We start from the raw sequence: 15,822 nt of genomic DNA, 5'->3' as shown, positions 1-15,822 counted from the left end.
TATTTGTCAATGGAGAGAGCGGGGCAGTGGGATGGGTTTGGGGATTGCTCGCGTACAGAAGGAGGGCAGGCTGGAGGGGCCGACTGGCCTCTGTCTGTGCTGGGAAGGAGCCTGCGGGTTTGACTGATCTGCCCTTGCTTTCCAGCTGGTGGAGGGGGGGGGCCGCGGGGTCTTCAGAATCGGCCTGTGTCGCGAGCGTCACTCCGCCACGCCCGCGATCTCACTGCGCTGGCCATCGCAAAGCGCCTTGGTGACGCTGCAGTTTGACTGGGGCCCTCCCTGGGCTGTGTGAGACGGGAGCGTCGACCAGGCTTCCTGATCCCGACTGCGATCCAGTGACCTCCTTTGTCCTCCCCTCACCCCTTTCCACCCCCCTCCTCCCTCCCGGCGTGGTTTGAAAGGCCCGCCCGTGTGCGAATGGACACACATGCTGCACCGGTTGCGATGGCCCACATGGTGGATCAGCCCACTGGATTAAATGGACACCTTGGCATCAGATTTACAAACGCCCTTTCGGCTCTTCTCTTCCCACTCTTGTTCTAAATACCCAGTTGTGAGTGGTTTTTGTACAGAGCACACTCCCCGACCCCCCACCCCACCAGTCCTGCAACCCTGGGCTCCAGGCTACTGACCAATCAGGCGGCTCCGCACAGACCGGGAACTTTCAATCTGCTGCACAGCAAGTCACTGATCCAACTCGCCCCGAGTGAGCCTTTGATTGAAGAAAGAAAGACTTGCATTTCTATAGCGCCTTTCACTACCTCAGGACGTCCCACAGCTCCTTACAGCCAATGAATACTTTTTTTTGAAGTGTAGTCACTGTTGTAATGTAGGAAACCCGGCAGCCAGTTTGTGCACAGCAAGCTCCCACAAACAGAAATGTGATCATCACCAGATGTTGGTTGAGGGATAAATATTGGCCTTAGGACAGCGGGGAGAACTGCCCTGCTCCTCTTTGAAATAGTGGCTGCGGGATCTTTTATATCCACCTGAGCGGGCAGATGGGGCCTCGGGTTTAACCTCTCATCTGAAAGATGACACCTCTGACAGTGCGACGTTCCCTCATTACTGCCCCTCTGACAATGCGGCGCTCCCTCAGTACTGCCCCTCCGACAGTGCAGCGCTCCCTCAGTACTGACCCTCCGACAGTGCGGCGCTCCCTCAGTACTGCCCCTGCGACAGTGCGGCACTCCCTCAGTACTGCCCCTCCGACAGTGCAGCGCTCCCTCAGCACTGCCCCTCTGACAGTGCGGCGCTCCCTCAGTACTGTCCCTCTGACAGTGCGGCGCTCCCTCAGTACTGCCCCTCCAACAGTGCAACGCTCCCTCAATACTGCCCCTCCGACAGTGCAGCGCTCCCTCAATACTGCTCCTGCGACAGTGCGGCGCTCCCTCAGTACTGCCCCTCCGACAGTGCAACGCTCTCTCAGTACTGTCCCTCTGACAGTGCAACGCTCCCTCAATACTGCCCCTCCGACAGTGCAACGCTCCCTCAATACTGCCCCTCCGACAGTGCAGCGCTCCCTCAATACTGCTCCTGCGACAGTGCGGCGCTCCCTCAGTACTGCCCCTCCGATAGTGCAACGCTCCCTCAGTACTGCCCCTCCGACAGTGCGGCACTCCCTCAGTACTGCCCCTCCGACAGTGCGATGCTCCCTCAATACTGCCCCTCCGACAGTGCAACGCTCCCTCAATAGTGCCCCTCCGACTGTACGTCGCTCACTCAGTACTGCCCCTCCGACAGTGCGGCACTCCCTCAGTACCGCCCCTCCTATAGTTGCACCCTGCTCTCCTTGACCATTGTCTGTATAGAACCGAGCCCCCGTCATTCAACTCTACTCTACACGAACTTTATTCTTTACCTTTCCCCTTTCAAGGTGCAGTGTGCATGTGGCGGGTGCACTGAATCCAGTGGCACGGGTGCAGACCGAAAAAACATGGTGCTTCATTGTTTTGAACATTGTGTGGGCTGTCTAGGCTGCACCTATTCAAGTGAGTGGGAAGTATACACCATGCTCCTGAAGAGAGCTTTGTAAATGGTGGAGAAACATTGAGGGGGAAAGTGGTGAGTCAATCCTCACAGGGTACCCAGCCTCTGCCCTGCTCTTTAGTCACTGTGTTGTTACACTTGATACAGTTAAGCTTCTCCGCAATGTTGTCTTTCAAGATGCTGTTGGGTCATTCGACAATGTTGGTGCTGTTGAGGGCCCGGGATGGTCGCTGGGCTTATTCTTGTTCGAGACGGTGATAATCTAGGAATTAAGCACCGTGAATGTTGTCTACCCCTATTGATGGTGAAGCCAAGTCTTGATGTTGAATCTAACTATTGCAGTTAGTGACTGAGGAAATTCTAACCAATAATCACGTGACCGAGCCTGATAAATATTTTTAACAGAAGGAAACGAGAACTTCTTCTTGCTTCGCTAACTAACACGTTCGGTCATTTCTCTCTGTCCAGTTCAGACTCAACAGCAGCAAGTATGAGGCGTTCCGTTCTCGAGGTCTCCCTTCTACTGGCCGTTCTAAATCCAGGTATGATCTAAAATCACATTCAATTTTATTTTCAGTCGAGTATTGACAATCATAGTCTCCAGCACTGTTGCTTGTGTAGATATATCTGTCCCCATCGGTCTAATGCCTCCGTGTTGTGGTCTCCAAACGGTAGCTGCATTTCAAAGTGGACTTTGCTTATATTCCGTGCGGTATTGGCAAACGCGTAGCAAGAATGATCAAATTAATCACAAAGTTATTTTGAATGTAACAATGACTGACGATATCACTTGTTTGATAAGACTGAGGATCTGTGTAGAAGCGGCATTTGAAACAGCGCGAGGCACAATCAGTTCATGACCCCACCATTTCCTTATTCGCTAAGTTTACTAAAACAACACCATCGTTAATAATGGATCAGCAATTCAAACTACCGTAAATTATGCACAGAAATGGCCATCAGTCTCCATGTTAGATTCACTTGCTCCCGCTGGGTGATCGTCTGCTGTTGAAACACGAGAATGACCAATAGTATTCGACAAAAGACAAGACTGTAGAGAGGGCTTTAAACTAAATACTGGAGGGGGGGATCAGGTGAGCGGGAATTTAACAATTCAAAGAGAAAGGAGAAGGCAATAGAGCCAGGTATTGATGGGGTAATGGTGGCCAGAGTGTGACAGGAAGGGGCAGAACGTATAAACATAAGAGTGCATCAGAAAGTGGGGTCAAAGCACAGAAAAATAGTAAAAAGACAAAATTAAAAGCTCTTTATCTGAATGGACAGCATTCATAACAAGATAGATGAGTTGATGGCACAAATAGATATACATGGGTATGACCTGATTGCCATTACAGAGACGTGGTTGCAAGGTGACCAAGGCTGGGAACTGAATATTCAGGGGTATTTGACATTTCGGATGGATAGACAGAAGGGAAAAGGAGGTGGGTGGCTCTGTTAATAAAGGATGAGATCAGTGCAGTAGTGAGAAATGAAAGTGGCTCAGAAGAGCAAGATGTAGAATCAGTTTGGGTAGAGATAAGAAATAATAAGGGAAAGAAGTCACTGGTGGGCCTAATCTATAGGCCCCCTAACAGCAGCTATACTGTTGGACAGAGTATAAATCAAGAAATAATGGAGGCTTGTAAGAAAGGTACAGCAACAATCATGGGCGATTTTAATCTTCCTATTGATTGGACAAATCAAATTGGCCAAGGCAACCTCAAGGAAGAGTTCATAGAGTGTATCCGAGATGGTTTCCTAGAACAATACGTTGTGGAACCAACCAGGGAGCAGCCTATCTTAGATCTGGTACTGTGTAATGAGACAGGATTAATAAATTATCTCACAGTAAAGGATCCTTTAGGAAAGAGTGATCATAGCATGGTTGAATTTCAAATTCAATTGGAGGGTGAGAAAGTTGGGTCTCAAACCAGTGTCCTGATCTTAAATAAAGGCAATTACAATGGCATGAGGGCAGAACTGGCTAAAGTGGACTGGGAAAATAGATTAAAGGGTGATGCGCTATCAACAACACCAAAGACTATGAGATGGACTTGTATGAAGTGGGCTTTTATTGACTAAGAACTGGAGCATGCCTCTGCTAGTGAATCCATCCTAAGAGCTCCCGGGGGAAGGGTGGTGAGTCACCTTTATACCCGGGCTTAGGGGTGGAGCCAGGGGTAGAGACATGCCCGGACTTGTACAGAGTTAACAGTGGTTTACCACACAGACATGTACAGGGTTAACAGTGGTTTACCACATTCACCCCTCGTTTAAAAAAGAGTCCGGCGGGGTGAAGTGTTTCACAAGGTCGTATACAAAAGCCTCTCCGGGGGTCTTGTCTGCCGTAATGACCTTCGTGGTGCCGGTTGCGGCGGTTCTTTGCCCGCGGCCGCTTCTCGCGTGGGACGGAGCGCTGGCGTGTCGTCCTCTCGGGGTAGGGATGGCACCGGCATGTCGTCAGTTCGTGGTAGACACCCCGGTGGTGCGTCATGGGTAGTGGTGGTGGGTGGAGGTAGTGGATGGTGATCGATGGTGTTTCGGGTGGTACCTGAGGGTGCGAGGTCTCGAATTGAGACTGTGTCCTCCCGCCTGTCAGGATATGCCACGTAGGCGTACTGTGGGTTGGCGTGGAGGAGGTGAACCTTTTCGACCAGGGGGTCCGTCTTATGGCTCCTCACGTGTTTCCTGAGCAGGACGGGTCCCGGAGACGTCAGCCATGGCGGTAGTGATGTCCCCGAGGTGGATTTCCTGGGGAAGACGAACATCTTCTCGTGAGGGGTGGCGTTTGTGGCAGTACAGAGCAGTGATCGTATGGAGTGGAGCGCATCGGGGAGGACATCTTGCCAGCGGGAGATTGGGAGGCCCTTGGATTTTAGGGTGAGCATGGCGGTCTTCCACACCGTTGCGTTCTCCCTCTCTACCTGTCCGTTACCCCGGGGGTTGTAGCTGGTAGTCCTGCTCGTGGCTATGCCCTTCTCGAGCAGGTACTGGCGCAGCTCATCGCTCATGAACGACGAGCCCCTGTCGCTGTGGATGTAATTGGGGAAGCCAAATATGGCGAACAGGTCGTTGAGGCACCTGATGACTGTGGCGCTGGTCATGTCCGGGCAGGGGATGGCGAAGGGGAAACGGGAGTACTCGTCAATAATATTGAGGAAGTACGTGTTGCGGTCAGAGGAGGGAAGGGGCCCCTTGAAATCAACACTGAGACGTTCGAAGGGGCGGGTGGCTTTAATCAGGTGTGCCCTGTCTGGCCTATAAAAATGCGGTTTGCATTCAGCGCAGACCTGGCAGTTCCTGGTCATGGTCCTGACCTCCTCGATGGAGTAAGGCAGGTTGCGAGCTTTAATAAAGTGGAAGAACCTGGTGACCCCCGGGTGGCAGAGATCATTGTGGAGGGTCCGTAGCCTATCGACTTGTGCATTGGCACATGTCCCACGGGATAGGGCGTCTGGGGGCTCATTAAGTTCCCCGGGCCGGTATAAGATATCGTAGTTGTAGGTGGATAACTCGATCCTCCACCGCAATATCTTATCATTTTTGATTTTCCCCCTTTGTCTGTTGTTAAACATAAATGCTACTGACCGTTGGTCAGTGAGCAGGGTGAAACGTTTACCGGCCAGGTAATGCCTCCAGTGCCGTACAGCCTCCACTGTTGCCTGGGCCTCCTTCTCGACTGAGGAGTGTCGAATTTCGGGGCCCTGGAGGGTCCGTCAAAAGAAGGCCATGGGTCTCCCCGCCTGGTTAAGGGTTGCGGCTAGGGCAAAGTCGGATGCATCGCTCTCCACTTGGAAAGGGATGGACTCATCCACTGCGTGCATTGTGGCCTTCGCAATGTCCTCTTTTATGAGGGTGAAGGCCGCACGGGCCTTTGCCGTCAGGGGGAAGGAGGTTGACTTGATGAGGGGCCGGGCTTTGTCCGCATAGTTGGGCACTCACTGGGCGTAGTAGGAGAAGAACCCTAGGCATCTCTTCAGGGCTTTTAGGCAGTGGGGGGGGGGGTAGCTCCAGGAGGGGGCACATTCAGTCGGGGTCGGGGCCGATGACTCCGTTTTCCACCACGCAGCCAAGAATAGCGAGGCGCGCGGTGCGGAACATACATTTTTCTCTGTTGTATGTCAGATTCAGCCGTTGGGCCGTACAGAGGAATTTTTCTAGGTTGGCGTCGTGGTCCTGCCAGTCATGGCCGCAGATGGTGACGTTGTCTAGATAGGGGAAGATGGCCTGCAGCACGTTCTGGTCAACCATCCTATCCATCTCCCTTTGGAAGACCGAGACCCCGTTGGTGACGCCGAAGGGGACTCGGAGGAAGTGGTAGAGGCGACCGTCGGCCTCGAAGGCTGTGTACTGGCAATCCTCAGGCCTGATGGGGAGCTGGTGGTATGCCGACTTCAGATCAATCGTCGAGAATACCCGATATTGTGCTATCTGGTTGACCATGTCAGATATGCGGGGAAGTGGGTATGCGTCTAATTGCGTGTATCGATTGATCGTCTGGCTGTAATCAATAACCAGGCGCTGTTTTTCGCCGGTCTTTACTACCACCACTTGGGCTCGCCATGGGCTGGTGCTGCCCTCGATAATCCCTTCCCTCAGGAGTCTTTCTACTTCTGATTTAATAAAGCTCCTATCCCCAGCACTGTACCGCCTGCTTTTAGTAGCAATTGGCTTGCAGTCTTTGGCGAGGTTAGCGAACAACGGGGGGGGGGTTTGACCTTCAGGGTGGACAGGCTGCACACTTTGCGCGGCGCCGTGTTTAAATTCTGCTGGCTGCAGACTGTAAGTGGGGGCAGGGGCCCACCATATGCCATCGTGACGCTCTCCAGACGGCACTGGAAGTCTAATCCTAGCAGTACGGGAGCGCAGAGCTGTGGCAGGACGAGGAATTTAAACTCTCTGTACTCCACGCCGTTCACTGTCAGAGTCGCTACACGGTAGCCGCCGACGTCCGCCGTATGGGACTTTGAGGCCATAAAGACCTGGTGGTGTGTGTGCATAACCGATAGGGAGTAGCGTCGCACCGTGTCAGGGTGGATGAAGCTCTCCGTGCTTCCGCAGTCGAAAAGGCAATTTGTGGCATGGCCATTTACCTTTACGTTCATCATGGACCTGGCTAGTTGATGGGGCCTAGATTGGTCTAGGGTGATGGAGGCCATCGTCGAGGTCGGTGGGTCGCTGTAGTATTCGCCCGCGCCAGGGGCCTGGTCCCGGAATGGAGTCCAAGATGGCGGCTCCCCCTCGGCTGGTGGTGCCCAAAATGGCGGCCCGCATGGCTCACACGTGGTTGGTGGGGTCCAAAATGGCGGAACACCACTAGTTACTGATTGCCAGTCTGAGAATGAACCATTTATCCCAACTCTCTGCCTTCTGTTAGATAGCCAATCCTCTATCCATGCCAGAATATTACCCCCAATCCCGTGATTTTTTATCTTAAGCAATAATCTTTTGTGTGGCACCTTGTCGAATGCCTTTTGGAAGTCTAAATACACTACGTCCACTGGTTCCCCTTTATCCACCCTATATGTTACTTCCTCAAAGAACTCCAGCAAATTTGTCAAACATGACTTCCCCTTCATAAAACCATACTGACTTTGTCCTATTAAATTACGTTTATCCAAATGTCCTGTTACTGTCTCCTTAATAATGGACTCCAAAATTTTACCTACCACAGATGTTAGGCTAACCGGTCTATAGTTTCCAGCCTTCTGTCTACTGCCCTTTTTAAATAAGGGTGTTACATTAGCAGTTTTTCAGTCTGCCGGGACCTTGGCTGAGTCCAGGGAGTTTTGGAAAATTATTACCAATGCATCCACAATCCCTACCGTCACATCCCTCAAGACCCTAGGATGTAAGCTATCAGGTCCAGGTGATTTATCCGCCTTGAGTCCCATTATTTTACTGAGTACCACTTCCTTAGTGATTTTGATCGTGTTTAGCTCCCCCCCCCTTATAGCCCCCTGTTTGTCCAGTGTTGGGATATTCTTAGCGTCCTCTACTGTAAAGACTGATACAAAATATTCATTCAGTGTTTTTGCCATCTCCATATTTCCCACCATTAATTTCCCGGTCTCATCCTCCAAGGGACCAACATTTACTTTAGCCACCCTTTTTCTTTTTATATAACTATAAAAACTCTTACTGTCTGTTTTTATGTTTTTTGCTAATTTACTTTCATAATCTATCTTCCCTTTCTTAATCAATCTTTTTGTTATTTTTTGCTGTCTTTTAAAGTTTTCCCAATCCTCTATCCTCCCACTAGATTTGGCTACCTTATATGCCCTTGTTTTTAGTCGAATACTATCCTTAATTTCTTTACTTAGCCACGGATGGCTGTCTTTTCTTTTACACCCTTTTCTTCTCAGTGGAATATATATTTTTTGGAAGTTGTAAAATAACTCCTTAAATGTACACCACTGATCATGTATCGTCTTACCCTTTAATCTATTTTCCCAATCCACTCTACTCAATTCCGCTCTCATACCTTCATAGTCTCCTTTATTCAAGCTTAGCACGCTTGTTTGCGATCCAACCTTCTCAACCTCTAATTGAATATGGAATTCAACCATGTTATGGTCACTCATTCCAAGGGGATCCTTTACTAGGACATTTTTAATTAATCCTGTCTCGTTACTCAGGACCAGATCTAAGGTTGCTTGCCCCCTGGTTGGTTCAGCTACATACTGCTCAAGAAACCCATCCCTAATACACTCAATGAACTCATCCTCAAGGCAGCCCTGCCCAATTTGATTTGTCCAATTAATATGATAGTTAAAATCCCCCATAATTGTAGATGTTCCCTTATTACAACCCTCAACTATTTCCTGATTGATACTCCGTCCAACATAGTTGCAACTGTTCGGAGGCCTATAGACGACGCCCACTGGTGTTTTTTTCCCCTTATTATTCTTTACCTCCACCCAAACTGTTTCATTATCCTGATCTTTTGACCCAATATCATTTCTCTGTATTACAGTGATTCCTTCCTTTATTAACATAGCCACCCCACCTCCCCTTCCTTCCTGCCTGTCCTTCCTGATCGTTAAATAACCTGGTATGTTTAATTCCCAGGCATTGTCACCCTGCAGCCATGTTTCTGTAATGGCCACAAGATCATACCCATATGTAGTTATTTGTGCCATTAACTCGTCTATTTTGTTACGAATGCTACGTGCATTCAGATAGAGAACTTTCAAAGATGTTTTGTGACACTTAGTTCCTGCTTTTGCCCTTTTTATTACTTTACCTTTTACTCCATACCTTCTGCCCCTTCCTGACACGCTCTGGTTTTTAATTTCCCCACTGCTACCTAAGTCTATGACCTTCTCTGTTGTCGTTTTTATTATTTGTTCTCTAGGAACCTCCCCCCCCACTAGTTAGTTTAAAGCCCTCTCTACAGCCCTAGTTATATGATCCGCCAGGACTCTAGTCCTAGCACTGGCCAAGTGAAGCCCATCCCAACGGAACAGCTCCCTCCTGCCCCAGTACTGCTGCCAGTGTCCCAGGAAGCAAAACCCATTTCTCCCATACCAGTCTTTGAGCCACGCCTTTAACTCTCTAATTTTATTTGTCCTAGCCAAATTCGCTCGTGGCTCAGGTAATAATCCAGAGATTATTACCCTTGAGGTTCTGTTTTTTAATTTGACCCCTAGCTGCTCATACTCCTTTAACAGAACCGGCTTCCTAGTCCTATCTACGTCGTTTGTACCAACATGGACCACGACAACTGGATCCACCCCCTCCCACTGCAAGTTTCTTTCCAGCTCAGAGGAGATGTCCTTAACCCTGGCACCGGGTAGGCAACACAGCCTTCGGGACTCTCGCTCTCGGCTGCAGTGAACTCTATCTATCCCCCTAATAATACTATCCCCTACCACTACAACATTTCTATCTACTCCCCCCTCTTGAATGGCCCCCTATTCCACGGTGCTGTGGCCAGGTTGCTCATTATCCCTGCAGTCCCTGCTCCTGTCCCCACAGGGAGTAAGAACCTCGAACCTGTTGGACAAGAGCAAGGGCTGCGGCTCCTCCAGCTCTACCTCCTGGATCCCCGTACCTGCCTCACTCGTAGTCACACCGTCCTGTCCCTGACCATGGGCTACATCTGAATTAATTAACTTCATAGGTGTGGCCACCTCCTGATACTCCTGAATGAGTTTTGATGGAGTGAATAGGGACAATAAATTTCCTGTGCTCGGGGCGTCAGTGACGTGAGCCCATCAATTTAATGAGTGTTCTGAGAGGGATTAGCAGAAATTTCTGTACACAGAGGTGTTGAAGCACAGAATGCTCCCGTAGAATCTCACAGCACAGAAGGAGGCCATTCGGCCCCTCGTGCCTGTGCCGGCTCTTTGAAGAGCTCTCCAATTAGTTCCCACTCCCCCTGCTCTTTCCCCAGAGCCCTGCAAATATCTCCTTTTCAAGTATTTATCCAATTCCCTTTTGAAAGTTATTATTGAATCTGCTTCCACCGGCCTTTCAGGCAGCGCATTCCAGATCACAACAACTCGCTGTGTAAAAATAATCTCCTCATCTCCCCTCTGGTTCTTTTGCCAATTCTCTTAACTCTGTGTCCTCTGGTTACCGACCCTCCTGCCAGTGGGAACAGTTTCTCCTCATTTACTCGATCAAAACCCCGCATGATTTTGAACGCCGCTCTTTACGAGAATGGTTCCAGGGATGAGGGACTTCAGTTATGTGGAGAGACTGGAGGAGCTGGGATTGTTCTCCTTAGAGCAGAGAAGGTTAAGGGGAAGATTGTGTTCAAAATCATAAATGGTTTTGAGAGTAAATGAGGAGAAACTGTTTCCAGTGGTAGAAGGGTCGGTAACCAGAGGACACAGATTGAAGGTGATTGGTTAAAGAACCAGAGGGGAGATGAGGAGATTATTTTTACACAGCGAGTTGTTGTGATCTGGAATGTGCTGCCCGAAAGGCCGGTGGAAGCAGATTCAATAATAACTTTCAAAAGGGAATTGGATAAATACTTGAAAAGGAAACATTTTCCGGGCTTTGGGGAAAGGGCAGGGGAGTGGGTCCAAAGAGCCAGCACAGGCACGATGGGCCGAATGGCCTCCTCCTGCGCTGTATCATTCTATGATTCTGTTAAATCTGCCCTAAACCTTCTCAGCTCGAAGAACAATCCCAGCTTCTCCAATCCTCCACGTCACTGAAGCCATGGGGAGGAGGTTGAGGCCGAGACCATGGCCTCTGTGAAAGGGGGAATTTGGGATCAATATTTGTCGATGGAGAGAGCGGAGCAGTGGGATGGGTTTGGGGATTGCTCGCGTACAGAAGGAGGGCAGGCTGGAGGGGCCGACTGGCCTCTGTCTGTGCTGGGAAGGAGCCTGCGGGTTTGACTGATCTGCCCTTGCTTTCCAGCTGGTGGATTACGCCGAGCGAGGGGACACGGACGAGAAAGCCATGAAGATGGCCGACTTCTGGCTGACGGTCAGTATCTCTGGCGCGGGGCTGGGGGCAGGGTGGGGGGGGCCCGCGGGGTCTTCGGGTCGGCCTGTGTCGCGAGCGTCACTCCGCCACACCCGCGATCTCGCGCCGCTGTCCATCGCAAAGAGCCTTGGCTACTTGCATTTCTATAGCGCCTTTCACTACCTCAGGACGTCCCACAGCACCTTACAGCCAATGAAGGTTTTTTTTTTGAAGTGTAGTCACTGTTGTAATGTAGGAAACCCGGCAGCCAATTTGTGCACAGCAAGCTCCCACACACAAGTGTGATCATCACCAGATGTTGGCTCAGGGATAAATATTGGTCACAGGACAGCGGGGAGAACTCCCCTGCTCCTCTTTGAAATAGTGGCTGTGGGATCTTTTGCATTCACTGGAGAGGGCAGACGGAGCCTCGTGTTTAACCTCTCATCTGAAAGGTGACACCTCTGACAGTGAATCGCTCTGACAGTGCAACGCTCCCTCAGTGCTGCCCCTCTGACAGTGCGGTGCTCCCTCAGCACTGCCCCTCCGACAGTGCAGCGCTCCCTCAGTGCTGCCCCTCCGACAGTGCGGCGCTCCCTCAGTACTGCCCCTCCGACAGTGCAGCGCTCCCTCAGCACTGCCTCTCCGACAGTGTGGCGCTCCCTCAGTGCTGCCCCTCCGACAGTGTGGCGCTCCCTCAGTACTGCCCCTCCGACAGTGCGGTGCTCCCTCAGCACTGCCCCTCCGACAGTGCGGCACTCCCTCAGCACTGCCTCTCCGACAGTGTGGTGCTCCCTCAGTACTGCTCCTCCGACAGTGCGGCGCTCCCTCAGTACTGCCCCTCCGACAGTGCGATGCTCCCTCAGCACTGCCCCTCCGACAGTGCAGCGCTCCCTCAGTACTGCCCCTCCGACAGTACAGCACTCCCTCAGTACTGCCCCTCTGACAGTGCGGCGCTCCCTCAGTACTGCCCCTCCGACAGTACAGTGCTCCCTCAGTACTGCCCCTCCGACAGTACAGCGCTCCCACAGTACTGCACTGGGAGTGTTGGCCTGGATTATGGGCTCAAGTCTCTGGAGTGGGGCTCGAACCCACGACCCTCTGACTCGGAGGCGAGAGTGAGCCGTAACTGAGAAGGGAGAGTTCTTATTGGGCCCGGTTGGGGGGAGGGGCAGAGTGGAATATTTCTGGGAATAAACCTCTTTTTTTCTGTTTGTGTCAGGGGAAAGATCTGATCCCGAAGCTCTTCCAGGTCCTGGCTCCACGATTCCAGGACCACCGGGGGAGTTCCGTGTGGATGATGCAGATTCCCACCCGGGAGAACTTGGACCGAGCCAAGATGGCGGTCATCGAGTACCAGCGCAACCCGCTGCTGCCCCTCCTCGCGCGGCGGCAAGGGGCCAACGAGAAGACCCTGCTCAACCAGTTGCTGAAGAGGTACAGGGAGGAGGGGACCGGGGGCAGGGCCTCGGGCTCAGGCGAGTCCCAGGCTTCGAGTGCGGCCTAGCTGGGAGCTCGTCCGGCGGAGAACAAGGAAGCGATGTGTGATCGATCACCCGCCCCTCCCCCTCCCACCCCCGGGGGACAACCTTCTGCTATTGGCCCGCGTGGGAACATATTTTGGGGCAGATTCCCGGAGTCACACTGGAATGACGGCCTCCTGGGAATCGCCGTCAGCCTCGGGCCTGAATCTGCACAGCGCCCGACTCCTGGTCGCTAATAATATCAGAGGGATTTGGCTCTCCTATAAGCTGTGCATCATATTAAACCCGCAATGTCTGATTCTCTCTCCAACAGCTCTTGGGATCCTTTTTGAGGATGTAACTGGTATAATAGATCAAGGAGAACCAGTGGATGTGGTGTATTTGGGCTTTCAGAAGGCTTTCGATAAGGTCCCGCATAAGAGATTAGCGTGTAAAGTTAAGGCACATGGGATTGGGGGCAAGGTATTGACTTGGATAGAGAACTGGTTGGCAGACAGGAAGCAAAGAGTTGGAATAAACGGGTCTTTTCCCGAGTGGCAGGCAGTGACTAGTGGGGTACCGCAGGGATCGGTCCTAGGACCCCAACTATTCACAATATATATTAATGATCTAGACGAGGGAACTAGATGTAACATCTCCAAATTTGCAGACAACACAAAGCTGGGTGGGCGTGTGTGCTGTGAGGAGGATGCCGAGAAACTCCAGTATGATTTGGACAGGCTGGGTGAATGGGCAGAAGCATGGCAGATGTAATATAACGTGGATAAATGCAAGGTTATCCACTTTAGTAGCAAAAACAGGAAGGCGGATTATTACCTGAATGGCAATAGATTGGGAGAAGGGGAAGTGCAACGAGACCTGGGTGTCCTTGTGCACCAGTCACTGAAGGTAAGCATGCAGGTGCAGCAGGCGGTTAAGAAGGCAAATGGTATGTTGGCCTTCGTCGCGATAGGGTTTGAGTACAGGAACAAGGATGTCTTGCTACAGTTGTATAGGGCCTTGGTGAGACCACATCTTGAGTATTGTGTGCAGTTTTGGTCACCTTACCTGAGGAAGGATGTTCTTGCCATGGAAGGAGTTCAGTGAAGATTCACCAGGCTGATACCTGGGATGGCAGGAATAATGTAGGAGGAGAGATTGGGTCGATTGGGCTTGTACTCGCTGGAGTTTAGAAGAATGAGAGGGGATCTCATTGAAAATTATAAAATTCTGACAGGACTGGACAGACTAGGTGCAGGAAGAATGTTCCCGATGGTCAGGGAGTCCAGAACCAGGGGTCACAGTCTAAGGATAAGGGGTAAGCCATTTAGGACAGAAATGAGGAGGAATTTCTTCACCCAGAGAGTGGTGAACCTATGGAATTCTCTACCACAGAAGGCAGTAGAGGCCAATACATTAAATATATTCAAGAAGGAGTTGGATATATTTCTCAAGGCTAAAGGTATGGGGAGAAAGCAGGTACTGAATTTGGATGATCAGCCATGATCGCATTGAATGGCGGAGCAGGCTCGAGGGGCCGAATGGCCTACTCCTGCTCCTATCTTCTATGTTTCTATGTTTTCCTTCTTTCAGCTGTGCGGTCTGATCGCGAACAGCCCGTAAACCTCCGAGCAACGGCACAGCAGAGCTGCTGATAACCTCGGCAGCGCGCACTTTCTGCAAGTGTGGCTCTTGCCCCCCTGTAATTGTCACTCTCTCGCTCCTGTCACACCTCTCTGTCACCCTTAATCACAGTCAAATTTATTATAATGAGCAGCAAATTTATTCGAATCTTGCCCTGGATTGGCTAATTCCAGACAAACTCCTGCCTGAACTTGGGTGCGCCACAGCCCTGCTCGACCTGTTCGATCAAGGCAATGGCACTGACTCTGTTTCCGCTCAGTTACTCTCCGCTGCCAGTTTTTCCTGATATATGGGAACCGCTGCATTGAGCCGGGCCTTTTCCTGCCCACCATTTCCACAGGTGCAGTCGCCACCGCTCGCAGCCTGTGCATTACACCAAGTGAACGGTAACATTGCATCATTCCCACTGGTTAGCACAGCTTTCAGGATATTGTTGGGTGAAGAGTATCGAGAGATATCATCGAATAGTGCAGCAGAGGAGGCCGTTCGGCCCATCGAGTCATCGCCAGTGTTCCCTCTAATTTTATGTTGTACTGAGCGGGCCATGAACTCATTTCAGCGAGACCGTTTTTGTCCGTGGGTAACGTGTACAACAACAACCACCTGTACAACACCAACCTGTACAACAACAACAACCGTTACTGCAACAACAACCGTTACTGCAACAACAACCTTTATTACTACAACAACCTTTACTGCTACAACAATTTGTACAACAACAACCTTTACTACAACAACTTTTACTACAACAACAACCATTTAAATGCATATATACAGTAATGAAAGAAAGACTTGTATTTATATAGCGCCTTTCACGACCACTGGACTTCCCAAAGCACTTTACAGCCAGTGAAGTACTTTTTGTAGTGTAGTCACTGTTGTAATGTAGGAAACGCGGCAGCCAATTTGCGCACAGCAAGCTCCCACAAGCAGCAATGTGATAATGACCATATAATATTTTTTAGTGATGTTGATTGAGGGATAAATATTGGCCAGGACACCAGTGATAACGCCCCTGCTCTTCTTCGAAATACTGCCATGGGATCTTTTATGTCCACCTGAGAGAGCAGATGGGGCCTCGGTTTAAGGTCTCATCCAAAAGAGAGTACCTCCGACAGTGCAGCACTCCCTCAGTACTGCACTGGGAGTGTCAGCCTAGTTTGTTGTGCTCAAGTCTCTGGAGTGGGACTTGAACCCACAATCTTCTGACTCAGAGGCGAGGGTGCTACCAGCTGAGCCACTGGCTGACACATTGCCACTCCATCATATTAATGTATTATTTATTCATTCACGGGAT

The 15,822-nt window shown here is 50.8% G+C and overlaps 1 protein-coding gene across 1 annotated transcript in view; it reads left to right on the top strand.

The window, feature by feature from the left end:
- The window catches only part of LOC147109837 (uncharacterized), a 64,142-nt gene extending 48,837 nt beyond the window's left edge, over positions 1 to 15,305 (top strand). Inside the window, exons 2-4 of the mRNA XM_086002394.1 lie at positions 11,371 to 11,439; positions 12,641 to 12,896; positions 15,085 to 15,305. Coding sequence (XP_085858520.1) covers positions 11,371 to 11,439; positions 12,641 to 12,896; positions 15,085 to 15,305 — 546 coding nt within the window. The remainder of the gene's footprint in view (positions 1 to 11,370; positions 11,440 to 12,640; positions 12,897 to 15,084) is intronic.
- Positions 15,306 to 15,822: the final 517 nt, after the last annotated feature.

Source organism: Somniosus microcephalus, chromosome 12, assembly GCF_052327205.1.
Source record: "Somniosus microcephalus isolate GS21.2 chromosome 12, FLI_Smic_1.0, whole genome shotgun sequence".
Lineage (NCBI taxonomy): Eukaryota > Metazoa > Chordata > Chondrichthyes > Squaliformes > Somniosidae > Somniosus > Somniosus microcephalus.
Note: the sequence above shows the minus strand (reverse complement) of the source record. Positions and strands in the feature narration are given on the sequence as shown.